The sequence below is a fragment of the Oenanthe melanoleuca genome, chromosome 8 (genome assembly GCF_029582105.1).
Source record: "Oenanthe melanoleuca isolate GR-GAL-2019-014 chromosome 8, OMel1.0, whole genome shotgun sequence".
Lineage (NCBI taxonomy): Eukaryota > Metazoa > Chordata > Aves > Passeriformes > Muscicapidae > Oenanthe > Oenanthe melanoleuca.
The window spans coordinates 9,875,597-9,903,261 of NC_079342.1; the positions used below are offsets into that span (position 1 = coordinate 9,875,597).

At 40.4% G+C, this 27,665-nt stretch overlaps 1 protein-coding gene across 2 annotated transcripts in view; it reads left to right on the forward strand.

The window, feature by feature from the left end:
- The window catches only part of DPYD (dihydropyrimidine dehydrogenase), a 316,439-nt gene extending 290,135 nt beyond the window's left edge, over positions 1–26,304 (forward strand). For both annotated transcript variants that reach the window (XM_056497180.1, XM_056497181.1), the window contains exons 21-23: positions 13,651–13,794; positions 22,092–22,232; positions 24,946–26,304. In XM_056497180.1, the coding sequence (XP_056353155.1) occupies positions 13,651–13,794; positions 22,092–22,232; positions 24,946–25,101 (441 nt within the window). In that variant the 3' untranslated portion in view covers positions 25,102–26,304. The remainder of the gene's footprint in view (positions 1–13,650; positions 13,795–22,091; positions 22,233–24,945) is intronic.
- Positions 26,305–27,665: the final 1,361 nt, after the last annotated feature.

A 27,665-nucleotide genomic window follows, 5' to 3' on the forward strand; every position in this document is an offset into this window, starting at 1 on the left:
ACAGGCCAGAAGCAGGCAAAAAATGTTGTAATGCTTTGTTAGGAGAGATGAAAACATCCTCGTGCCCAGGAACCTTCCCAGACACTGATTTACTGCTTGGAGATAGACAGTATCTTGCTAAAGACTGAGAAGCAAGTAATGGCAGTATGTGACTGGGCATGAAAGATGGACAGATGGACACAGAAATGAGCTCTGTTAGATGTTGGTGAAAATTACACTCAGAAAAGGAGCTCCAACAGTCTGAGGCTCCAAAATGAAGAAAAGCAGTCAGAATTTTTAGAAAATCTCCAGAAATATCTAAGATATAATAGGATGTGACAATATAAGTATGTGACTAATACACATATTTCTGTATGGATGGTGTGAAAACCTGGTAAGTCCCTGTCTTTTGTGATGATATAAAGCAGCTAACCCGTGAGTTCATTGCATCCCAGAGACTGAATTCAGTTTGTAGGTGGGTGAAATTGCAGTGGTTCAAATGAGAGCACCCAGAGGTTCTGTTTACATGAAGGACTAGTGCAGACAGACAGGCCAGACAGGAACAGGGGTGCAGAGTGAAGTGGTTGATGCTGCAGGCTGGTGTCCACACGTGTGCATCCCAGGGTTTCTTACTGACTGCTCGCTCTTGTCTGCTCTCATGGGCTAAGTGCCCATTAGCAGCTGGAGCTCATTTCAGCTGCATCCCTGGAGCACATACTCAGGTTTCATTTCATCCAAAATAAGATGCAGTTTGTGCTCCCTGCAGCTGTGCTGCCTTGAGTGAGGTGTGGTGTGTGGGGACAGGGAAGAGATTCGCATCAAAGGTGAGCTCTGGTCTGAGCAAACCACGGGTGCAGAGCTCGTGCAGCAGCACAGCAGCAATGCAGGGCTCCTGGGCACCAGCTGAGACCACCAGTGCAGTGGAGACAAGCCCTGAACTGCCCAGAAAAGGTTTGCATAGACAAGGAAAAGTTTTGTGCAAACACAAATGCGTTAGGACAAAGCAGAGGAGAGGAATTGACTGGTAATTGTCTCACATATGGGGCTTTTTTGCATTGGCAAGAAGATTGTTTTGCCAAAGCTTGCTTGCAGTAGCAAAAAGGAAGAATTCACCACATCAGGAAAGCAAACTAACTCAAAAAATGTAACTTTCCTCATATCTGGCTTTGATGCACTACACAAGAGCAAAAAGAAACTTTTGGTGCCGTTTGCAGAAGCGTGAACTTTAAACTAAGAGCAGCAGCACTAAAGCAGAGAAGAGTTTGAATGCCAGCTGGATAGTTAAAACACCAGTAAATACTAGACAACAGACTTTGTTGGCATTTTCTGGGAGTCTAAAACTGCTGACAAAAATGTACAGCATAGAAACAATCAAAAATGTACATGATAGAAACAATCAAAATGCCAGCAGGACAATGCTGATTATCAAAAAAACAGCTGAACAAATCAAAATACCAGGAAGTATAGATAACTCACACATACTCTGCTTTTAACTAAATGAAGTGAATAAATGAAGGAAGCATGTGACAAAACTGGGGCAAACAGTTCATTAAAGTTACAGACAAAAAGTCAGAAAATTTAGCTGAACTTGGTAGCAAAGTATTTACATGGTGTTTTAAAGATCTGGGAAATGTTCTAGGCAAAGAAAAGCTGGGAATGGACACAGTGATGCAGCCAGGAGGGCACTTGATTGATAGAATGTCCTCAGCACTCAGAGAAAAAGCATTAAGGCAAGTGAAAGTAAGGTGAGCATGTCTCATTGCTGAGGTTTTCCAGAGCCACAGGTCAGCCAGCTGCAGAGAAGATGGGAAGCTGTGCATATGTATGCACAGTCTTTTAGCAATTTAACAAGGCATTGCACAGACCTGCAGGTGGTAATATACTTTCCATCTCTAAAAAGTCTTTTCAGTTTCAGATGCAATATTAATATGTTAGCAAATGTATTAAATGTAAGAATTACAGACTGTAACTACCTCAGTATCTTTTGAGCATCCCTTAGTGTGGATACCAGTGGAAGAAAATGCAATTTGATATCAAAACTGTGGTTGAAGAATACTAACAGTATCAGCAAGAACTAATGGAGCTGGCTGGGAGCACTGCCATAGCTGTTTAGGTGCAGAAACAGAACAGCAAAAGCTGTAGCTGGTCATGATTACATTCTCATCTATCTGCTTGAAATGACCAAGGCAATAAATCTAAAATGAAATAAAATGAGATGAAATTGCATTTGACTCCTGGAGCACTGGGATAATTGCTGACCTCCTAAAGGCTATTACCTAGCTCCTAAAAAATAAAAACCATGCAGGATAGACCCACACCTGAAAATGTCAGTTTGAAGATTAGCAGGATTCATAAACCATCTCACAATACCTTTCCATGCTTTTCAGATCTGTACAGTCTCCTGAGGTGATTACTAAACAAAAGCATGCCATGAATACAGCTGCTGTAATTTGCTGGAGTCTTCTCCTGCATAAAGGAGCTGTACAAATACCCCAGTGCAGCATGTAAATGCTGAGGCCATTACATTGCACAAGGCAGGGCAGGGGTGTGGGGCTCACAGGGGGCACAGTCCCTCCAAGGGGGCCTGTACATCACCAGCAGTGCAGGAGCAGTCCAGCTCAGATCACTGGAGTCACGTGTGCCAGTGGAAACATCAATCCTTATGTTCTAAGGGCAGGAAATTGCATGAGTACAAAGTGGCCATCAGTTATTAGAAAGGATTTTATAAAGCCCTTAGCATCCCCCAGTAAGCACAGCCTGCAGCCTTGCTCAGCATCTGGAAGGGATTGAGATGCACACCCCTGAGTTCCTACCCAGGCTGCTGGACACAAAACCAGGCAACTGAGCAGTTGCTGCAGATGGTGTGTCAGGATGTGCCACCCTGCAAGTCCCACTGCCAAACTGCACTTGGCCGTGGTGGAGCCTGGGCTCATTCATTCCTACAGATAACCTGGGAACTAAACTGGAGTCCACTCCTCACCACTGCCATCGCCTTGCAGCAAACTGCAGCTTGCCCTGCCTGTGCCATGGCTTGGAGGGCTCTGCACACAGAAGGACTGGATATTTGGGAACAGACTTATGCTCATGTGTGTTCTCTGCAGGCAAGAAATGGCCCAGCCTTCCTGAGGAGAACAGCAAATCTCTCCTGTGTGGTGACTGCTCCTGCCTTTGTAAGCTGCTCAGACTGGAGCTCTCCTAGGAGCTTTATCCATTGAAATACACAGCACCTCTATAAAATATGGAGAAAAAGAGTCAGGCAGACAGATGACATGGATTATCTATAATAACATAAATTATGTCATCTGTGACCTTTAGAGCAGCACTGCTGTTGTAGACAGCATTAATGTAGAGAAGCTGCACTAAGTAGAAAATTTTGTTTCCCTCTCTGTCTTAATGGTTGAAATGGCCACAGATGATTTGTTTTTGAGCTGTAGATTGAATCACTATAAATATCTGGCATAATTTTAACAAGCTGAATTATGTGAAGAAATATTTTTTTATTTAAATCTTGTAATTTAAATGAGGATGAGATTTGTAAGTATGGCAGATTTTTGAGTAGCAATGCTCTGTAGGACTTGCAGGATCACTCACATGTGAAGAGGTTATCCTGTGGTGACATTATCTGGAACTGAGTGCAGAATGGCTGCAGACAAGACAAGTTTATTCAAGCAGTACAGGAGATGTGTGCACTGAGCACTCTGTTTCACGTTTCCAGGAGGGAGTCAGGGGTGCACACCCAGGAAGGGTGGGCTGGCTGTGGTCCTGCTTCCCCAGTCACTGCAGGGAGGCTCAGCCCCAGGGTAACTCCTGTGTGCTGAGCCTTGGAGAGGCTTTGCAGGACCAGGACAGGAGTTCCTTTGCAAGGATCATTTAGAGGGTTTCTTGTGCCACGTCTGACCTGCAGAATGCTCACAGTGAGTGCACAGTGCACAGTGAGAGGTGAAGTTTGTGCATCTCCTTTGTTCATCTGCAAGGAGAACATGAGCAGTGCAACAGGGAATGGCCTGTTCAAGCAATAGGTGATTGTGGTTATACTTCATAGCAGAAGGCAAGCTGAGTGCATCTACTCACAGGCCTAACTGCATGCAAATCAGTGAAGTCTTGCAGTACCAAGATGATAAGAACTCATTTTAAAGCTATTACAGTAATTTAAAACAAGATAGTTTTTAAAAGTACAGTGATGTATGCCTGTAATCTGTATTTCTAATGATTTGCATGTTAGATTTTTAAAAATCAAATTCTTCCTCTGATTGACTGAAGTGAAAATCTAATCAAATTAGCATTTTAGAATATATGACCATTGTAATGCCATATTCAGAATAAAATGATACTTTAGATACTTTAGCTGTTATAAAGACAGATAAATATGCAAGAGAGGCACTGTGGGGGACTTGGGCTCTAATAAGGGCTCTTCTGGTTTTACACATTTGGTTTTTATATACTGTCTGTTACTTTAGTCCCTACATATTGGTGTCTCCTCACTACTTGATGGTGACATAAGAAGCAGTTATATCAGTTTAGTGAAGCTCCTTTGTAATGTATTATTTATATTTGATTCATAAGTTTGATGTAATAATAATTTTAAACTGTTTAGCAACTACTTATTTCTTTTCAGGTCTGTTTAAAAGTTTTAATAATTTGAAATTACAAAAAATATTATCACTTTCCTTTAGTGCACCATTCCTATTTTTTCATCTAGCTATATTCTTTTTTTTTTTGTCATATGTTTTCTGTTGCTTCATCACATTTCCAAAACTGCTCAAAGGCCTTAATCAAACCAGAATAACCAAAATCTTTATAGGAGATTTTTCAGCATTGTGTCATCCTTCCTCTTACCAGCTGAAGTGGGAGTTTTGACTATTGAGGGTAGAAGTACTTGCTATTAAGGCTAGAACTATTTATATTATGGCTCTTAGCATGAGATTTAGTGAGTTTGGGATATTGAGGTGATGATGAAAAGCATTGTGTTATTGAATTTGAAGACTAAAAGATAGCAGTAGGCTCCTTGGTCATAACTGCAAGAGTTGACTAGAGCTCTTTTGTCTGCACTGAATACTTTACATTTAAATTAGGATTGTGTGAAGTAGAGATGGAAGGATTACATGTGTGAGAAATGAATGAGGGAAAGTGTTGGAGTCTGTGCAGGAGGAGGATAAGTGTTGTAGTTCATCTGCCATAAGCAATGGATTACAGTGAATCTGGAGTGGAAGAAGGCTTAGATAGGAATTATTAGCAGTGGTTTGCATTTAAGTAATCTATTAGTTCAATAATATATGTATAGTTATTCAGTGTGTAGTCTACCATGGAAAAGTGGAGTTTATTACTAGATGTATGCTGTTTACAGTATAGACATTTGGTAATAAGTCTGGAGTTTCCATGCAAAAAAGTAGATCAAAACAAAAAGACAGGATAAACAAAAATCAAAACAAAACAAAAATATGCAAAGGATCCAGCAGATGGGAGAAGTGTAGGCTCTTACCTCTTTTGGAAGGTTTGATTGCAAGCAGAAAGTACTTGACAGGCAAATTTGCAGCTGAAACACATACAGCAGTGGTGGAAATGCACTTTCTCTGCACACAGGGGAAGCAGCAGTTATTTTACTGAATGTACTGAAAGCCTTGTAGAGTGGCTTTCAGAATCTCCATTCTTTCCAGAGTCTGGAAGAGGAGGTAGCTGGTTGCTGTCTCTGTTTAGTCTCTCATTTCCTGAGAGCAGGAATTTGGTGGCAGTGCTGACTGGACTGTGAATGCTCCCAGTGGTGCACACACAGGCTTGGATGGGTAAGTACTGCAGGGTGTCTGGGGCTGTTTTCCACCAGGAAATGATGGATTGGAGTGTGGAAGAGCTAAGGCAGGTGCAGGTGTTGCTCTTTTCATCTCCTTTGCTGGGCCCTATGGTAATGTTGAGCTGCTCAGGGAGCTTTGAACAGGTTCAGATGGGTCATACAGGCATCTTAAATGCAGCTTCCTTGGCCCTCACTGTTCTCAAAAAGGGCTGTGCTGCCTCTGGAACCTCACCCAGCTCATTTAGCACAGGTGGAATTAGCAAACTCAGCTTACTGCTCACCTTGCTGGGGCAGCAGTGTCTGAGTGAGAGGCCAGTTGGTGACCAGCAAGGATATCTGTGCTTTCTCATAGCTGTAAGAAAAGATTCATTCCTCCCTTTTAATAGTCTAGCTGGCATCTCTGAGGCTTCTTTGAAAGAGCCTAGAAAACACACAGTTCTAGGACTGCTGGAGTCAATCCCATCAGTTCATGTAGCCCCAGAAGAGAATGGTTAAATACAAACAAACATGATTTTAGCATTGGTCTCAGCAGCTCAGTTACCAGCCAGCTTGGAGAGCGTGAGTAAAAGTGTCTAGCAATGGCATTTTTCATGTGATCATGTAATTTACAGCATTGATGTAAGAAGAGCATAAACTGAATGTATAGTTATGTGTACAAATGGTATAGAGATACACATGAAAATGTGAATACTGCACTCATTATTTTTACTTATGTATCAGTAAAAGTAAAAAATATTCCTTGAAGAAAGTTTTTTCCAACACTAAGGCTCAACTGATACTGGTTCCTGTTTCCTAAACACATTTGAATACAGTTATATTTGCTTGCCTGACAGATATTTGTTAATAGCCATTCTGCTGACAACTCCTTTATGCTGCTGCTTAGCTGACAGGATTTCATCTGCATAAATGGGTGGAAAGTCCTTTCCTCACGTGTCCAACAAACTGGAGACAAAGTGCCTGCCAATGTTTTAATTTCTTTTCCATGTTCTGGTTAGAGAGTGAGAAGAATGCTTTCACTCCACAGTGTCATGAATATGGTAATCTATGGAAATCACAGAAAGCAGGTACTTAAGTTAAGCACATACTGTACTACAGGAATCCCTGATGAATTCAAGTCTCTTCTGTTTAGAGAAGATGTTGTTGTCTATTAAGTGACAGACTGCCAGATGTTCATGAAGTAGCACAGTAATGTGTATCAGTATCTTCTTTTCTTTACCCCAGAAGGTAACATTTTCTTTATCATCTATGTCATCCTGGCTTTTGATTGTAAATGTCTAAGCTTGCTTCAAATATTAACTCTTTTTTGTTTTATTGATGAATATTTCATGACTTCAGTACATTTGTAGAATGTAAGTTGTTGCTGCACTACAGTAAGCCTATAATCCTGAAATCTTTTTCCTCACTTGGTGTATATAAACCAAACATTTGAGTTAGAACATGAAGAATGTTTCATTTTTGATTTGGAGCTAGGAGAGAAAATTGTGTCAGTGTTAGAAAAATTACAAAAGGAGAAATAATTGGTATTTTTAATGGTATTTTTATCTGCACATTCAAATATGGCACTGTACATCTCATAGTGAGGTCACTGCAGTGTGTTTTCCTAGAACACACATTATTGTTCTGTTTAGTCTCAGAGTTACTGAAGGGCTGGGGATGAGCTCACTCACTTTAAATAATCATGGTTTAAAGAGCAGACAAAATAGCTGAGTAACTAACTGCAATGGTATATGCACACACTGTGGGCAGCAGAGCTTAGAGAACAAGTATATGGGCAGTAATTGCAGATTACTGAGACAGTGCTGTTTACCAAGCAAATAAAAGGTCCAAGAACAAAAATGAAAACAACTGAAAGGCAGAGTTCATTTTTTTTTTCTGAATAATTGTTGTGTTCTGTCCTTTATTTTGATGGCATTCCCACATCATTAAAGGCACTGATGCCAGAAATGTCTCAGCTCTAAGAAACAAAGCCATGAGAACCCTTTACACAAGGGACAGAGTCCTTGTGGCTTCTTGCTAATGCAACTGTGCAGCTCTAGGGGCTGCAACAGCTGATGCTGGCCCAAGAAATTCTCTGTCAGGTGGAAACTAGATAGAGTGAAGTATCCCATCCTCTGCATGACACTCTCCTGGAGGACTCTTGCAGGATTCCCTGCTGGAGGTGAGCCCTGGTGCCAGCTGGATGGGCTCTGACCATGCAGTGTATGGGACTGGCACAGGACAAGCAGCCATGCAGGAGGATTTAGCATTGAATGCCTGAAGGAATAAGAATGTCTAACAGAGTAAGAATTCACAGCTTCACTTTCTCCATTGCCACACATAGTTTTCATTAGTTAAGCAAGTTACCCATGGGAAAAGCTTGTGCAAAATATTCTCTCCATATATCTATGAATATGAAAATGTGTGTTATTTCCCATCTTCAGAGGAATAGAATTCAGCTGTTGGTGTTATTATTGGGTTTTGGTTTTGTTTTTTTTATTTTCCCAGAAGGAACACAAGGTACCTTGACATTGTGACAAGATTTTGTTGCTGTTGCTGCTGTTCTTGTTACTGGGACCTTGTGTTTTCTTTTCTCTCTGGAAATGTTGGAGTTATGTTTCACTGTATTCTCTGAGAACAAGGAAGAAAGCAGATACCATTTCAGGAAACTTTATAGTAATCTTTCTGTTGTTGTTGTTGTTGTTGTTGTAAAGTTGCAAGAGGATGGAGGCAGACCACTGCTTGGAAATTGTAGCACAGATAAAGTGTGTACCTGCAAGTATTACATATACATGCAGTAGGCAATAAGGATTCAATTACATGCAGCCATTTTGAGCACATCAGACTTTAGAAAGAATAAATAAGGATTCAGGATCAAGTGGGAGAAAAAAGAATAAAATTGAAACTGCTTTCTCTGGAAAACTTTCTACATCATATACAGAAGTTTTCCATTAATAAATGGAGGTTAAACATTACTAAAACCTTCATACTGAAGACATAAAATTACCTATACAAACCTGATTTAAATTCTTGTAGCTCCTGGGCAGGGGAGCTGTCTACCTCACTTAAATGTTAATGTTTCCCTTATCTGATTGCCTTTCCATACCATGCTCCCACGTTCAGAGATCCTGCTTCACCTGTTTCACTCTCCTCAAAGCTATTAATTCCTGTCTGCAATCTTCACACCTTTCACTGTGTCTGAGGTAGTCACTTGGCTGTGACAAGAGGTGTTTCACTCTTAGATTTCACCTGCCTGGCTGTTTGTCTCCCCAGCTCTCTGAAGCCAGTGAGAAACCTTCCCAGATGTAGTCCCAGGAAAGGAAAGGGATGAAGCCCAGCTTTTCTGCTCATTTACAGAAGAAAGTGGCATTTGGGGAGGATAGTGAAACCAGATAAAAACAGATCAGTTATTCTTCATAGGACAGGGGAAAATGACTGACTTGGTAGATTAGAGGGCAGTAGGTGCTGCCTTTTTCTGGAGACAACTCAAGTATAAAAGGAATGTGATAATTACATTCAATGTGGGAAATTCACACATGAGAGAAACAGTATTTTTTTAACTATGTTGCATCAAATGTCCATTAGCCAGTGATCCATAGAATGGAGCCCTTGGCTCAGTCAGACACAGGGGAAGCCTCTCCCACTACCAAAACCCTGCCATGCAAACCCAGCTGAAATCTGTGTCTTCTAACAGTAGATGGCATCCAGCCCCTTAGGAGCAGACAGGTCCCAAATAAGCAACCCACTGCTACATCTTGGAGACATCCATGGGTTTTCCCAGAGTAAGGATCGGAGCAGTTTCCAAGTGAGGAATAAAGTCTGAGTGCCTATTGCAGTGCCCTGCTCTCTGCCTAGGCTGCTTGCTGGAGTGCCCATAAAAACTGCAGCAGTCTGAAGGGCAGGATTCTCTCCACTTTTAGCCATTAGGAAACAAGCACCTTTTTTAGTTCATAATATGCTCAATTACCTTTAGATTGATCCGTGAATAAATTATAATCAAAACAGACTTACTCACCTTAAAGCTCTCTGGCTTAAGGTTTCATTGTTGATTCATTAAGTTGTCAGTTCTCTATTGGCAGGGTAATGCCTTTTTATATCTGAATAGAGACAGGTTTAGTGGAAGATACTGTTATCTTTAAATGAGCAGGATTTAGGTTTTTTGGTAAGAACAAATTCATCAATGATGAATCCCTGGAGAAAGTACTGCAACAAAAATCACAATGTTGCTGAAGATTTATACAGTTCATCAGTTAAAAGGCAGCTTCTGGAAGCAGAGGTGGGGGGAGGATTTGGATTTTTGTTTTCTTTCTGTAAAATACTCCAGCAAAATATTTCAAGCTTAAAGTTCTGTGATAATGCAATTATAAACAATGCAATAATTCCACTTAATATATTTATTTACACTCCGTTCTTGATGTTATCCCTCCAGCAGAAACACACTGAATTATGTCTATATAGAGACAGATGGATACAAATAATGCAGCTATAGACATCACTGATACAGATATATAAGTAGACAAGAATTATCTAATTACTCTGCTTGTTGCAATCTTGTAAGCACTTGCTATGCTCCACACATTCATATTAATTGTTTTTTTCTAGGCAGATGTTGATATGACAAAGATACCAGTGTATGGAGAGTTTAGTGACACTGGAATATCTAGAAATTAAAAAAATAGAAGTACTGTATAAAGATTTCAAAAGCAAACAGAGTTGAACACCAAGCTCTGTGCTTTTGCTTTCATTGGGAATTTTGTTGTTAAATCCCCCATGTGCTTAGGAAGTTGTCCCCTACAATGATTAGACGTGATTTAATTTTAAAATCTCTTCAATATCCATCTCCTCTGCAGTTATTTCAACGTTTTTCCACTTTTGCTATATCCAGTAACACACTTCATTAACTTTTTTTTTGCCATTTCATATGGCCTTTGACTGTAAAATGTTTGAAATTGCAGCTCTGAACAATAAGCAGTCTCCTCAGCATTCCATATGTCTGTGCATTACTCATAAGGGGAACCATCAGTAAGTCCTTCCTAAGCTCCTGAGGCTACATTTTCATGTATTATTTATTGCTATAGAAAAGATTGCTGGTTTTCAGTGTTGTTTAATGAAATTTGGCTTGGCTGCTTGTGAACTATTAGACCCCAAACACAGAATAACCAGCCATTTGTATGGGCACACAGTCACCTTCTGTGAAGTCACTGGAAGCTCATTGTGTGTGTGCCCAAGCCTGGACCAAGACCTTTGTGTTTCCTTAATTATTTTAAATTCCATTTAGCCAAATTCTTGATGGAAAAAACAGCAGTGTGCACAGCAAATATGAAGGTTGGATTTCAGTTTTCTAGATTAATCATAATTTATTTTTAAAATATGTGGATTATATGGTTTAATTTAACTGCATGCATGTCTTTACAAAACATCAGAATTATGGAAATGAAGGCATTGCACACTTCTCAAAATGCCTGCTCTACATTCCAGCTACCAGCTATGCTAGATATAAAAATCTAATTCCATCTCAGAACCATGAAAATTAATTAGCCTTTGTAATTCACTTCTCACCTATACACAAAAACAGATTCTTTTTCCACACTTTTCCTAAGATCATCTATTTAATTTCAATATTCTTAATGTTTCTGTCTGCAGAAATTGGGAGGTGTGGTGTATGTTAAGAGAACAGAAAAGTAAAGGATTTATTCTGCAAAGGTTTGGCTCTTGTTCCCAAAGATGATCTTCAATCAGTCAATCCATGAACAAGTGTCTCCTCTCTCTACTACCTCAGTTAAAACCTCAGCAAAATTAGCTTTGCTACCTACTCTCAAAGTCAGCAATTCAATTCCTGGCCAGACAGGAAAGAATCCAAAAACGCTCTGTCATCAGTCTCCTGCCCTCTCAGACCAGAGCTGTTGGCATCAGCACATAAATTATGGAGAGGAAATAGTTCCTCAGTGACATAGCTACTACTAACCTGTAGCCAAAAATGTATTTCTAATTCATAGACATACGAGAACACTTTTAATCAGAATTTGTAATTTTTAGAATTCTGAGGAAAGTTTTAGGTTTTCTAAAAGTCATATGGAGAATGTGTGTTGAATATAGAGTGTGGCAATAGAATGTGTGTGTCATATAGAGAATGTATGTGCTTTACAGCCTATTGATTAGATTGGAATTAGACAAATTCATCCTTCTACTCATTTTGCTGTCTAAAATAATTCTGTTTTTGCTGCCTTATTTGATTTCAGTATGTAAGGCCACCACCTTACTGCTGTTTGCTGAAATACTCAAAGCCTGATTTTAAGATGTCCTGTAGCATTTCATGTACAGCAACTGCCCAGAAAGGGGGGTTGGATGCCCATAGGGAAGCCCTTGAGCATGACATGAGGGAACAAAGTTCCCATTGAACAGACCAAATGAGAGTCTGGGACAGGTGGATGTGCACAGCCCAGCCCTGCCTTGCCTCGGGCCAGGCTGTGGCTGTGACCCAGAGCAGGCTCAGCTCAGAGGGAGGCACCAGGTCAGCTCCTGGACACAGCAGGGCTGGAGCTGACTTGCTGTTAAAAATGTGTTGAGACCACAAACCAAGTCTTGGAAGCAGGGGAGCATTTCCAGGATCTCACCCTCTGGCTGTATGCTCAGAGTGCCCAAAAACCAGCAGCCAAGAAAGCTTTTGTCTGGCAGTGCAAGGAGCCTGAGGTGCCAGGGTTGGGTACTGTGACTGACGGAGATCATTGAGGAATTGTTCTCCCAAGGATTAGCAGGAGAGCATGGTAACCTCTACTGGATTTACTTCATTTTAAAAAATAATAATTTGTAAATTTTTAAATAATCTGGGGTTTGAAATTCACATTGAAATTCCCTCTTAAAAAATTGATAAGCACAGCAGTACTGTATCTTGTTGGATATGCTCTTTGAGGTTGTATTATTAGCGTGAATTAATGCCAGCAGCTGCTCAGGCTGTGTATCCCCTGTTACTACCTGCTGCAGCTTCTGAACAGGCTTCAGTTAGGTGGATAAAATACTTCTGCAGAATAAGGAACTAGTTTGAGGGGAGGAAGGGCATGGTCTATTGCATCAAGGAAAAGTCCATTTTTCTGCTGTTTTTTGCTCACATAAATCTGCGATTGTGGCACACTACAGCTGTCCATATCTCCTCCAGGTAAGCAAAAGGATTATTTTTTCAGGAAGATGAGTGTTTTAGGAATTCTGATCCAGCTCTTTCATGTTCTTGGGTGAGACATGAGTTTTTCAATTCAGTGAAATCTTCCTCTGGAGTTTGCTTAATTGGGTTCGAGGACTGAATGTTGCAGAAAAGGTTCCAAGTGGGACACAGAGGAAAATTAGGAGAGTATAATCAGTTTCAGTTCATTTGGTGTTTGCTAGCCTTACTTTGACAGGTCAAAACAACCCTCTGTTATCACACTGCCAAATATATGTTTGTAAGCTTTAAAAATATGTATTGGTTTATTCAGATATTGATACAAATATTCTTAAATACTGCTGGAACCCTTCTATGTAAACTGATAATTTTATGATACCTTTCCACATAGTATAAAATGAAACAGAAATAAAGTTAGCATTTGAATTATTTAGCATGATACATTTTTATATATAAGCAAGTATGCAATGGGGAAATAATATACTCTTGGATGCTGACCTGCAATTCAGCTATTTTTCTGCTCTGAGATATTAATATTTTAATATTCAGTATATATTTCCAAGTCAGATCCCAATGTTCATATTTGATTTTTATTCACTTCTCACTCTGGTGAAGTCTTACTGATTTCAATTTCAGCTTCCTGAATAAGAAGCGAGTTGCAGTCAGCATGGACTTGAGGTCTCACCCTTGGGTCAGTCTCAGATTTTTACTACATCCTCTTACTAAGCATAATCCTGTTTACTGATTTTTGTTTCAGAATCTGCCCAGTTTTGGGCCTTACCTGGAGCAACGCAGAAAGATAATAGCTGAGAACAAGATTAGGCTGAAGGCACAGAGCATGGCTGCTGAGCTGGCTGAGAAAAAACACTTCATTCCCAAGAAGCCCATTCCAGCAATCAAGGTAACAAAAACACATGCATGGGAAGTGATAGGCAGTTGACATGCACAGTCATTTCTAGCAGTTTGAGCTGGTTATTACTGCTTTTAAGCTTGTTAGAGGGCATCAAAGACAGCTCTTTATGCATCTCCCTAGCTTTTAACCAAAATCGATGGGAAATGGTTTGTGATGTGCATGTATAGGTATTTCCCTAATGTCATTTTTCAGAGTGAAGATGTTCAGGCAATGGAACAGTAGGTGCAGATCAGGCAGGGGTAATGCCTTGAAGAACAAAGCAGAACTGTTTAGAATTTCTTTCAGTTTGAATGCTACAGCATGAGCTGTTTTGCATGATACCTTTTGATTACTTGCACTCTGCTAAATGCCTCCATCCCTCATGTAGGATCGATGCCAAAGGCTGGTGTTCAGTACATATAAAAGCTGTGTCATAGGTTTAGAGATTGAACTTTTAAAGCTGGAGAATGTTTGTCTTAGTAGCTGATCCACCATCTACAATGAGTAAATGTCAAGGTAAAAATAAAACCTGTGACCCCTATCTACTGCATAATCCATACATTGAAGCTTTTCCCTTCCCTTAGGTAGTCAATAAATATCAATAAAATGAAATGGCATGAGCTAATTATTCTAGGTGTTCACTTTAGAGCTTACTTAAACTTCAAGTTTGAATAGAAAAATAGTTTTTTTAAATCAGGATTCTCGTGTAGACCATTTATAAAACAATGTGACAATTAAATCTGTTGACCTTTTTTACCTTCTTCATATATGGGAGAATATCAGATATCTACATGATCAGACACATAATAATTCTTGAAAAAATAAGGCCAAGCGTGAAACAGAACATGAGCTGTGGCTCAGAAAACCACATAATCCCCAAGAGAATTTGCAGTTTACCAATACATCCAGTATTCCAAGCTAACTGGTAGGATGACAGAACCAGGTAAGGAGAAGTTTTGAATTGTCTTCCTGTTTAAGTTAATTAGTTTGCCACTTTTGTAGACCTCTCTCTCAGGTTTTTGGTTTTTTTATTTTGGTTTATGTCATGCTTTTGAAAATCCCTCCCCTTGTGCTGAGATTCCCTTCTATATATAAATATAAAAAATTGCAAAGAACGGCTATCTACTCTTTTTTTCTCACCATGGTGAGCATTTTCAAAGCCTGCTTGACCTCAGAGGTTTCATGGTTCTGTTCTCTTTGCAGGGAGAGTATTGATGTAGGGAAAAAGAGAAAGAAGAAGCAACAGCCAATAACTGCATTTTCAATGAGATGGCTTGCTTCTGAAAACAGCAGAAAACCAAAAAACTGATAACCATCCAAAAGCAAATAAACTGAATGAAGGGGAAAATTTAGCAAGAGGAAAAAACAGACATGAACACTAGGAAAAAAAAATTAAAAATTGAGGTCAATAATTTATCATGCCTAACTCCAAGTAGAAAAGCAAAAAAAGATCCAAGTAGTTGGAGATAGATTAAAAAGAAGAAAAGAGAGCCCATGGCAGGGAAAGGAAAATGAATTCCCCCAAACACAAACATTTGTTGACACAGATATTGAATACTTCTGAGTGGTGTCTGAGGAGCTCCTTGGCCAGACAAATCAGGGATCCTCTTCCTCCCCTCTTTGGTTGGATGCAGTGCAGAGTTGTGCAGTAGCTCCTGGGCAAAGCCAGACACAACAAGGATGCCTCAGGGAGCAACCAAGATGCTCAAACAGCAGAAACACCTTTCCTGTGCAGACAGACTGGGAGATCTGGGGTTGTTCAGCCTGAAAAAGAAAAGGCTCTGGGGGCACTCTGGACCCCACTCCTGTACCTAAAGGTGCCCTTGAAAGAGCTATGATCCCTGAATTGTCTGGTTGTGTTTCTGGGGGTTTGCTATAAATTTCCTGAAGCCTCCCCAGAATTTCCTCACCCATCTAATTGGTTGTTGGGTTGGTGATATGTAAATTCCAACACTTACATAAATTCCACATGCTGTCAAATTGCCATTTATTTGTCAATTTAAAACCCCTCTGTGATTATCCAAAATCTAATTTATTTTTGGATGTCTTTTTCCATGGCTTTTCTCTTTATTTTCTCTATTTTTTAATGTTAATTGAAACTGCATATATTGATATTTGGTGGAGTTGTTTATTCTTTTCTCACTTGTCTGTAATATTAGAAATTGTGGGTACATGCCCTGGATCTTTTCTTTTCAGTTGCAGTTTTGTACAGCTCCCACAGATGTCTTTGCCTACCTCAGGTTGCCTCCTTATTACTTTAATTTCTTTCCTTATATGTTGCTATGTTTTTCTTCCTAATAATTTAGTTTTTTGTCCTTCGGGGCCCATACCACAATATTCAGTCACCATTTATCTGCTTATTCTATTTCTTCTTCTTCTTTTTTTTTTTTTTTTTTTTTTTTTTTCAATTCAGGAAGCCTTGATTGATTGGTAGTTCAAACATTCTGGCACAGCTTTCTCAGCTAGGGCATGACATGCTGTTCTACCTGCTGGAAAAATATCCACAGAGATCCTCAAACTTAAATTCCTTGTGTTTGGAATATTTTTCACCCTTCTTTGTACAGTTACATTTACATGATCTTTTGCACATATATATATGCAAGTGGTTTTTTGCTGATGTGGAAGCTCCCATCTAAAAGCCAGCAGGTGAGAGGCATTAGCCACATTTAGTCCAGTGCTGTGCTAAATCTCTAAAGCCTCTTGAGAGGTGAGGAATATTGAGGTGAGGATAGCTCTATTTTACCATAACTATTTTGTACCATTTGGATCCTTCCTGGCATGTATCTGTGTGTGTAACAGGAGTAGTTTTGCTTTGTGCTTGCCTGCCTGGAAAAGACTGTATTGTAATCTTTATCATGAATGTGGAGATGTTGCATATTTCAGATGGAACTATGCATGTGTCTCCCCTAATTTATGGGACTCTAAGGCTGTTTCTCCCAAGTATATACTCCAATATGAATGAAAGAGCCCACAATGCTTCTCTTTCTCTTTCTCTTTCTCTTTCTCTTTCTCTTTCTCTTTCTCTTTCTCTTTCTCTTTCTCTTTCTCTTTCTCTTTCTCTTTCTCTTTCTCTTTCTCTTTCTCTTTCTCTTTCTCTTTCTCTTTCTCTTTCTCTTTCTCTTTCTCTTTCTCTTTCTCTTTCTCTTCTCCTCACAGTACCTCAGAAAATATTCTCATTATACATATTGGTTAAATAAATGTTAGTCTTTACATATGGGGAGAAATCCTAGAAATCCAAACTTCCTCTTTCCCTCCCCACTCTGACTGTGGCAGAAGGACTGCCTCAAGTGGCTCAGCAACATAATAGGATAGAAAAAGATAATCTCAGTGGGGAGGGACTGAGAATGACCACCTAGTCCAACTGACCAAAATCCAAATCCCTCTTGAACACTGACAGGCTTTGACCACCTCTCTAGGAAACTTGTTCCAGTGCATGACCAACCTCTCAGTAAAGAAATATATCCTCATGTCCAGTGTGAACCTCCCCTGGCACAGCTTGGAACCATTCCTACATGTCCTGTCACTGAATACCAGGGAGAAGAGATCACCAGCTCTATCTTCATTTCCCCTGGTGCTACTCTATCCTAAAGTGCAGAATCTGGCATTTGGACTTGCTAAATTTCAGCCCATTAGTCACTGTCCAGTGCTCCAGGGCACTGTGCTTCTGTTGGTAGAGCTGGAATGACTGATGTTCCACACCAGGGCTGATTGATCAGAGCCACAGCACTGCAGGGCTTATGGGGCTGCTTAGTTTGCCCCTGATCAGGACAGTCCCATCAGCTGTCAGTGGTGTCTCCTGCCCTGTTTTCTCTTGAAGCTGCCTTTAATCTAGGATGTATCTGTTGGCAAGATCAGCAAAAGTTACTCCCTTTGATAAGCTGCTTGTTGAACTGTGATAGTACCTGTTCATCTAGTTCTATAAAATAACTACAAGTTCCTTGGCTTTTAATTTAGTTTAAATGAAAACTTGTATCAACTCTACAGTCTCCTGGTTCAAAGCTTTTTCTGAAACACAATCAAGCATATTAAACAGCAACATAGCTAAACCAGAAAATTGAGACACTTTGTTCTGCTAATACTTTACCTTTTCTGAACTTTGATCATTGTACTCCAGTCTGTTATTTTTTGCTCTGTTTAACCACTTCATGGCTAGTTAATTTTAGAGCTTTCTGTCAGAGGCTTTGTCAAACATTAAAATTACTGGGGTTTTGTTTTTTTTAATAGGGTTTTTTTTTTTAATTTATTACTTCACAGTCTTCATAAAGAACTGTGATCAATACAGCAAGCATAATTTTCATTATAGAAACCATATTGAATTATATCACAAAGGTTCATTTGAGTGGACAACACTCACAGGCAAACAGTGTGATTTTTTGGGATTGTCCTGAGCACAGCCAGTAACTGGACTCAGTGATGTGGGTCCCTTCCAGCTCAGGATGTTGGATGATGTAGTGTGATTCTATGATTTGAATTATTTTCTAAGTCCCACCTTAACTAGTACTACAGCTGTTATACTGAAAACAAGGCTAAGAGGTCCCTAAATCTCAGGGCACCTTTAGTAGCCTTTTTAAAGTATTGGCAAAGCATCTGTAATCTTTCAAGAAAAGTTAGTCTTACGTATTTTTGTAAGCTACTTTACTGTAAATTGACCTTGGTCTTGTACCTTCAGATTCTGGGGACATTTTATTCTTTAATCCATAGTTTTACTTCTAACATTTCTTCTTTTCATCTCTCACTCTCTGTACCTCACCTTTATTGCCAAAAAAGATCAGGTGGAAGGCAGGCACCTCCCTGGTGTGTGTTCCCTTTGACTTGCTCTGTGACATGCAGTACCTGCACTGTGTATGGCTTTCTAATGAGAGCCTGTGATGCTCATCATCCCTGGAACACAAAAGCATCTGCATGAAGATGGACACAGCAGGTCTACAGGGACTAGAGCTGAACCATGAATTGTATTTACAAATAGATGGTTACTAATATGATGACTAATGAAAAGCTAATCATCATAAAATGGTTGATACATTAACATTAAATGCACCTATTGTAGAACTGAAAAACTAATATCCTGCTGAACAGATCTTCTCCCTATGTATACTCAAACCCACATCTGCTTAGCTTAGTGACAAAAAGAATTTTTTTCTGTATTCATTAGTAACATAAAACTAATGAATTCTGCTCTGATTCTCTCCATAGCAACTAAATTCTCTGACAGTTCCAGTTGCAGGACTGTGTTCCTTTCCCAGTTTTTTCATTTATGTTGAGAAGAGGAGGACAGCACAGCAGTAATCAAAAAGAGTACTCTAGGTCCCTGCTGTCACAAAGGTGCAAACTTAACTTTCAGGTTTTTTGTTTTTTGTTTTGGGTTTTTTTTTTGTTTTGTTTTGTTTTGTTTTGTTTTGTTTTGTTTTGTTTTGTTTTGTTTTGTTTTGTTTTGTTTTGTTTTGTTATTTTATTGCTGCTGGTAATGCATAAGCCAGAAAGAACACAGCTTGACTTTCAGAACCTGGCTTCTGTTTGCAGGCCTGGCAGTTGGCAAAAAAAAAAAAATTATCTGTAAACAGTGCAAATTTGATCCGGAGGCCATAGAGATGCACCAAGTGTGGAATCCCATAGTGCCATTTTAGGCAGTTGCTTTTTGGAGTGAAACTGCTTTAAACAGTGAAAGCTGATTATTTCTTGCTGCACTGTTTATTTTGTTCCAAGCATTTATGATCTGATGAAAACAAGAAGCTCTGAGAAGCTGTAAAAGAGTGCACCTGCAGAACATCTTTTAAGTACCATTGCTTTTTTAGCCAATAATATCTTGAAACTTTGCAAATGAATAAATATACAGACTTTGCTTGAGAGAAAGAAGTGATTAAAAGACACAACACCAATGAGTGTAAATGAGCAGTAAATCATTGACACAGTCTTTTAAAATCACTTTCAGGCCTCTAAAGTGCCATCATCCTCCCTATTTGGGATTTTGAGTCCCCAAAATTGTATTTTTGTGAGCTGTGAGAAGTGAGACTTGGTTAAAAATGCAGATATCACCATGCCTTATGCATTGTTTTTGTTATTTCCTTTGTAAGTTTGTGGCTGGAAAAATCAATTTTCATCATGTTGTTTCAAGCAACCATTTCCTGAGCTATCTAATGCTACCCCAAACCTTGGACTGTCTCCCCCATCTCCTCCAGCTATTTCCCTGGAAGGGCATTAACCACCTCACTCCTTTCCCATTTAAAAAGCCTTCTCTAATTTCCAGCTTTGAATTTATTCATGGCTGGCTTACAATCGTGTGTTCTTGTGCCAACATTGTCATTTAACTTAAACAGCCCTTTTTCCTCCCTGATGTATATATAGAGAGACATTAAATTCCTGCTCTGCCATCATCTTCCTAGGCTAAACACCTTGTAAGGTTCTTTTTGTCTTCTCTCATAAGCAAGACACTCCATTCCACAGTTATTGGAGTAGTACATCTCTGCAACCCACTTGAGCTCTGTGGGTTTTGTTAACATCCAAACAATATTTAAAGAATGTGAATCCAGAACCTCCCTGAGAAAAGACTGAAAAGCTCTTCACTATCAGGAATCTCCCCTGTTGATACTTTTGCTATGCAGGCAGGCAGTGGAAAGCTACTTAGTTGTATGTTGTGCAGGTTTAACATCATTTCTTTAAATTCCTGAGCAAACAGCTCATCACTTGCAGGCAAGATGCATTTGTGGCAGTGGAATGTTTGGGGCTGTTACACACAAGAGAGGCTCAAGGATCCTTAGCATTGCTGGGGCCAGTAGATCACACAAAGACATTTGTGTTTTGAAACCTGCAGCAGGTTCAAAAGACAAGGCTTGTCAACAGACAAGCTTACATGAGAGCTGAAACAAGCTGGAGCTGAAGTCTACCACTGCAGTATTTCAGCTGACACAGAAGACTGCAGACACTTGAAAACTGCTGTAAATCCAGTAAATCCATGAGTGTTCCTGAGTAAGAACTGGAAATGAAAAGATGGGGGTGTAAGCAGTTCCTAGGAGATCACATTTGATTTAGTTACCATAGTTCATCAGTGGAGGCTCAGAAAAGGGCTCCGTGTTCAAGGCTTGTTCTAGTAAAATGCATTAGCTGAAACACTTCCAAGGTAGTTAATTGACCTTTTACAGTGGTTTAAGCAAACAGATCTCACTTCAGATTTGCAGTGATTTTGGGCCATGCACAAAATCAGCTTGCACAGCTCGAGTGATGAGTGTTAACTCATTAAGCTGTGAGACTTGCACACAGTCATCTGTCCATGCTCATCATGCTGCCTGTAGCAATGTGCCATAGCTGGTTTATGCTGAAAGAGCATTAGTGTTCTCTGCATGTTGCTGAGAAGAACTGGAAGGCTTTTAGCATTGAATCAATGCAACCAAGGTATTTCACCTGGCAGCAGCCATGGGCTTTGGCAGAGAGAAAACATTGGAGTGTTTTTGGAGCAAGGAAACAGTACAATTTGCCAGTCTTTCTTCCTGGGCATAGGATTTGGTTGAATTTTCTACCTCAACAGTCACTAGGAGTAACTTCATAGATCCTAATACTGCATCCAGTGAACAAAGAAATTTGTCTATTTGCTTAAGATACTATTTTGCAAGTGCTGAAGACCAGGTAGACCTTGCTGGGTTTGCAAGTTCTTAGCAGACTAAGAAGACAAGGTTGGACTAATTTCTGCATTTAATTCATGTAACAGAGCTCTCCTTTTTGGTGTATGCTGTTCTGACACACACCTTTTGCAGCAATGATGTGTAAGGTTGATGCAGCAAGTTCCTACCTGTGAAATTAACAGATCTTGCATGATTAGACCCAGAGCTTACTTCTGTATTGCAATAAACTGATGATCATGTCATTTGTGCTAAAGAGAGAAGAGCTGTTATTGTTCTGTTTTTTCTTTCCTTGCTGTGAGTCCTTAAATCTGTGCTAGTGAGAAATGACCAAAGGTGATCTGATTATAGCATGTCACTCCTCTTTACATTCCATTTTGTTCCTTGAAGTTTCACCCAATGTTGGCAAAACAACAGCACATGCAAAATTGACTACTAAATGTGTAACCTATTTGTAGAATGTGTTTGTACAGAATGTATACTTCTAGTACTGCCTACATTCAAAATGTGCCTGTATGGAAAATTCTTTTTATTTTACAGGGAGTATAAAGGTCAGCCTCTTGGAAATTTATAAGAAAGACCCTAAACATCATCAAAATACACCAAATCTTCCATGTTAAAGTACCAGAGAGTGATCCAGCTGTAGAGACTGCCTAGGTATTTTATAAATGAGTCAATAACTTTTTTCCCCCCTAGGATGTAATTGGAAAAGCACTGCAGTATATTGGAACATATGGTGATCTGTGCAACACAGAGCAAGTTGTGGCTGTGATTGACCAGGAAATGTGTATCAACTGTGGCAAATGCTACATGACCTGTAATGATTCTGGCTACCAGGTAAGAGCACAGCTGTAATTAGCAGAAAGGCACGATGAGTTATCTTTCTGCTGCTGGGAAGAAAGAATTCACCTTCTGTTAATGAGCAGGTGGTAAAAACAGATGCCTAAAATGTTGAATTGAAAGCCCATCATGCTCCCAGGCTGTGGCTCACAAGCCTGGTCCTGGGGGGCTGCACAGACCATGTTGCTGTCACAGGGCCCTGACTGCAACTGGGATTATTTTTAAGAGAAAGACAGTGGAGGAGCCCCACGTTGAAGGGCAGTAAATGTAGTTCTTGATGGTTTTCAGTACATGAGGGAGAAAGGGCAGAACACATCCCTTCCCACCAAGGGAAGACATGGGCTGTTCTTACTGCCAAATGCTTTTTAAGAAACCCAGTTCTTGTTCCCTCAGAGTAACCAAACTAATGCAGGTTTCAGGCAGATGGGGTTTTGTTTTGATCTTGATTGAGCCACAAATCCTTTCTCCAGGATAACTGCCAGGGTTTTAGAGCAGCAGGTTGAAGCTTGCAGAAATCATTGTGACCAGAAAATGGCCCAATTTTGAGCTGAGGCTCCTGCTTGCAGCAAAGTGTTCCTCTGATTGCTCAATATGGTAGCAAGCTGTATGAAATAAATCATGTCTGGGTGCCATTCCATGCCATGTCCACTGGAGCTGATGGACTGGTCTGCAGTAAGAAAAACAGTACAGGAGGACTCATTTTCTTTAAGAAAATATGCAGCAAGCAATAATTTCTACATAAATGTTTCCATACATCTTAGTCTGAGAAGAGCTTGTCAAAAACAAATACTTTAATTGAGCACCAAGTGTCCTCTGGATACCCTGAGTTTTTGTTTGTCTTTAATTCTGTCTAACCAATAATAGGCCTGATGACTTGAACTACATAAAGGCACAGAAAGAAGTCTTCCATTGCAAATCAACTGCATTTGAAACAAGTATGTCAGAGCAAAGGTTTTTTCCACTGAAACAAGAAAATTAATGGTGTATTTATGGGAAAATAGATTACTACAGCAGCCTTTTAACTGTCTAAATTTCTTCTTGACATTGCAATCTTCGCCTTTCCCCTTACATCAGATTTCTCAGGAGAATTATATTTTTCATATAACCCTTAGAGAGCAAAAGACTGGGTTTAGATTTAGTACATTTTATTTTCTGTAACTGGAAAAAAAAAATCAGCACCAAAAGAACCAAAGTTTAAACCCCCAGAAGGTTTTTTTAAGCACAAAAGAAAAATGTGTTTTCTTTATTTATTTAAGGAAATTGAAAAGAAATTAATTGAACAGAATTGCAGAGGAGTTCTTAATTGCAAATAAATCAACAACCACCCCCCTTCAAACCAGCATCTGCTTTATGCTTCCCTTTGTTTCAGAAATATCCATGCTGCTCTACACAGCTGTCACCTTGTATGACTCCAGCAGAAAAGCTTTCCTTAAAGTCAGCACTGTAGTCCTGACTTCCTCTCCCTCCTTGAACTCCCTTTCAAGATGTGCATTGTTGTTAGGGAGAAGAAAGAAAGGAGCCAGAGCTCTCTTTGTGCTCGAGCTGAAGTAAAACTCAGAGATCCAGGGCAGTTACTGCAGACTTCATGTCCTTGCTGGTTGCTACAGCAACTTGTGTGCTTTCCCATTGCTGAGCCCCAGTGCCTCCAGTCTGCCCGTGGAGCAGCCTGCAGCAGCACCAGCGCTTCCCAGCGCCTGCCCCAGATGCTGCCAGTGCTCAGGGGCTTTGCTAAGGCTCTGCTTGTTTGCCAGGGTTCAGCTGCCAGGCCTGATTTTCCCTCCTAAACTCTTCAAAGTGGATATTCAGTGTTTCTGGTGTTTTTTAAAATTTTTTTGCTTTTCCAGTCTTGCTTCTTAGATATTGACATTTTGTGGTTGTGTGATACTTTTGTTTTTGCTTTTAATTGCCTTTTCCATTACAACCAAGAGCTTATATTGTTGAGACTGCAACTGTTATTTCACATTCAAATACACTTATCACCCTAATTGGTAATGAGGATTCACTGCATGGAAAATGAGAACTAAAGCAAGCTCTGCCTGTCCCAAACTCTGATATTCCTTTCAAAGATTGCAAAGAAAAGTAATCACATGAGGCACAATGAGCTGTTCATTAAACTAGATTGTTTATCACAGAATGACTAGGTTGGAAGAGACCTTCAAGATCATTGAGTCCAGCCCATGCCCTAACACCTCAACTGGACCATGGCATCAAGTGCCACATCCAGTCTGTTTTAACACATCCAGGGATGGTGACTCCACCACCTCCCTGGGCAGACCATTCCAGTACTTTATCACTCTTTTTCTGTTAAAAACCTTTTCTTATGTCCAACCTGTATCTCCCCTGGCTCAGCTTGAGACTGTGTCCTCTCATTTTGCCACTTGCTGCCAACCCCCATGTGCTGTGCTAAAGCAAAAGACAAATGAACTCCTTGTGGTGGGCGTTGTGCTGAACTGTACAGGTGTGGACTGGTGTCTCCTCTAACCAACAACCCCAGCATGGAATATTTCCTTTACATCAAGGAGAAACACCCTCTGGGAGTTTCAATAGCATGGTGCAAACTCCTCCTTTTTTAAAGCCCTTGCGGCCACGAGCTGTTGCCGAGGTGTCTGTAACTCCGGTGTCCGGGGTTTCACTCCCTGCCGGCGGAGGTGAGTGCTGGGAGCCCTGGCAGGGCTGACCCTGTCTGTCTGTCTGTGTGTCTGTCCTGCAGGCGATCCGCTTCGAGCCCGACACGCACCTGCCCGCGGTGACGGGCGGCTGCACGGGCTGCACGCTGTGCCTGGGCGTGTGCCCCGTGCCGGGCTGCGTCCGCATGGTGCCGCGCACCGCGCCCTACCTGCCCGCCCGGGGGCTGCCCCTGCCCTGAGCTGCTCACACCGCTCTGCTGCCGCCCATCCCCTCCCAGCCAGCCCTGCCAAAGCTGCTCCTGTAGAAAACGTAACACTGATGGCTGCTGCGGTCAGCGCTGCCTTCCCAATCGCGATTTCTGCAGCAATGAAGGTCTGAATTACAGAAAGGTGGTGGTCTCTCAGTTGTCCACTATTTGAAGTGTAACTTCCTTGTTACAATTCATGCTGTGATTTCAAAACTTCTCAATAGACTCTTTAATCTCTCTTATTTTCTGGCTGGAAATATAATTAAGAAAGCATTTTTAATGAACTACAAATCAATGTACAAGCTAACTGTTTTCAAGGAGAGCGTTTTGTAATTAAACATTACATTTAGTTTTAAAAGAGTATCTTAGAAGATGTAATTAACTACATAGCATTCAAACAAAGCGATGTGCCTTCTATTTTTCTATAGACAGAAATGAAAGGGAGTTTAAAATAGGATTTAAGAACTGGATTAATCACTTTCAACAACTACAGCATATGGTAGTGTATTTTTATAATCCTTTCTAATTCTTTTTCACACTAGTCACTTTATAGAATAAATTTGCTTTGCACTGACACATGCTGGACTCTTCAGATTTGTGTGTTTCAGGGGTGGTTTGATTATTACACTCCCTCCTCAGTGAACATTTATAACATCTCTCCAAACAGTTAAAATGGCTTATTAGGAAGTCCAGGTTGTGTTTCAGGATTCTGAGAAACAACAGCATTTTTTGCTCCAAGCTCATCCTCTCAATAAGGTTTTAATTGTGCCAATTAATGTTGCAGAATGTACACGTTTCAGGTCAGAGATCTGACTGCACACCCTGCAGGCTGCGTTTGCCAAGCACAGACACTCAGGGCAAACTGGCAAGGTGATTTCCCCCAGAGCTGTGTAGAGTTCTGGCAGTTTCACAGCCAAAAAGAAATACAGGTTCATCTGTCTTACTAAACAATATCTCAGTTTAATCCATTTTTCACTCACAGTAGGAACTTTCTAATATGAACATATTGCTGTCTGCTTTACTCCACTTTAGAATATAAAGCTTTTAGTTTCATAACAATAATAAATGATCTATCAGTTCAATTTCTTATACCATATATTGTGAGCAGCAAAAGCTTTGATTACAAAGATACCCTGCCTTTTGTTTCTTGATTTATGAATTGAACACTGAATTATAAATAAATGTTGAAACCAACTTGGGTTTGTTTGTGATTTTTCTTTTCACATTTACTAAACAGATTTTCTTTGTAGAGCCTTGTCAGTTGGTGTTTCATGATCTCTAAGATTCACTCCAGGAACCATTAATGAGTTAATTCACATGTACATTATTCCATTGATTGCCTACAGTGCAGAATGTATCGTGCTCTTTGCCCCTCTCTGGCACCTCTTTGTCTGCCTTTGACTTGCCTTCCTTTTGCCTTCCTTCCCACACACACAGGGGGCACACATTTGTCAATTTGAACATTTTCAAGTGTCATTTCAGTCAGAGTCCTTGCTCCACCAACGCTGGTTTGCTGGTGCTTTGGGCTTGCTTGGCAGGCTCAAGCCAAGTGTCTTTACTAATAGTTTTCTCTTCATATTTTAGTTTTCCTATATATCATTGTGGATTTTTCAGACTCATATGAAACAGGAACAGAGGTCATAGTGCTTAGAAAATATTTGCTTGCCACTTCTTTAAAGCTCCTAGTCTTGCAGTAGTTTCTTATCTTACACAAGCTACTGTGGACAAACAGGAAGAACAGGTTGTTGTGTGAATGTTGGTGACAAAGTTTGGAGAGTCTCTGCCTGTACTGCTTGTCCCTCTGCTGAGGAACTGCCTAAGAAGCAGCATGCCCTTGGGTGGGGCAGAAAAAGACATCAAAATCAGATGGTCTGAAAATAACAGAGGTGCAGGGAAGAGTGGCTGTCTTCTCCCAGGCTGTTTCCATGTACTTCTTATTCTATGTCCTGGCCAGGAGCCCTGTGGGTGAGAGGTGCTGTGTCACCCGTGGCTGAGCAGGGCACCTCCCCAAGTCCTCTGTTCCTGCATCCCCAGACCCAATTGTCTTACTGTCCTGAAGGTGTCACATCTGGTAGTGTGGTTTCTTTGAAGTACAGGACAATGCCATGAGACCTAATTTAAGTATCTTAAGCACAGGCACCTGATGAATTGTAGCAGCAAAATTAGAGCCTTTCCAAGAGTATTCAGTAGTCACAGGACATTCAGTATTCCACAGTGGCTGTAAAGTAATCTTTGGAGAGGTAAAGGCATTATTTGTGAATCAGGACTCTAATCAAGACTATAATTTGTTCACTAAAGAAGGTATCTTGGGTTGCAATACAGGATGTGACCAAAAGTGTGTATTATCACCTTCTGTTGAAACCAGGTGGGGCAGTGACCCTTATCTCTGTGGGAGATATTCTCTGCTAATGGGCCACTGTTAAACCAGGTGGGGCAGTCATCTTTATCTTTCCACAACCCACCCCTCCTCCAGGAAGATATCATCTGTTAATGGGCCATGGAGTCCCACTGCATGACTGATAAAATTACATCATCCCACTGGGAGATGCTCCACC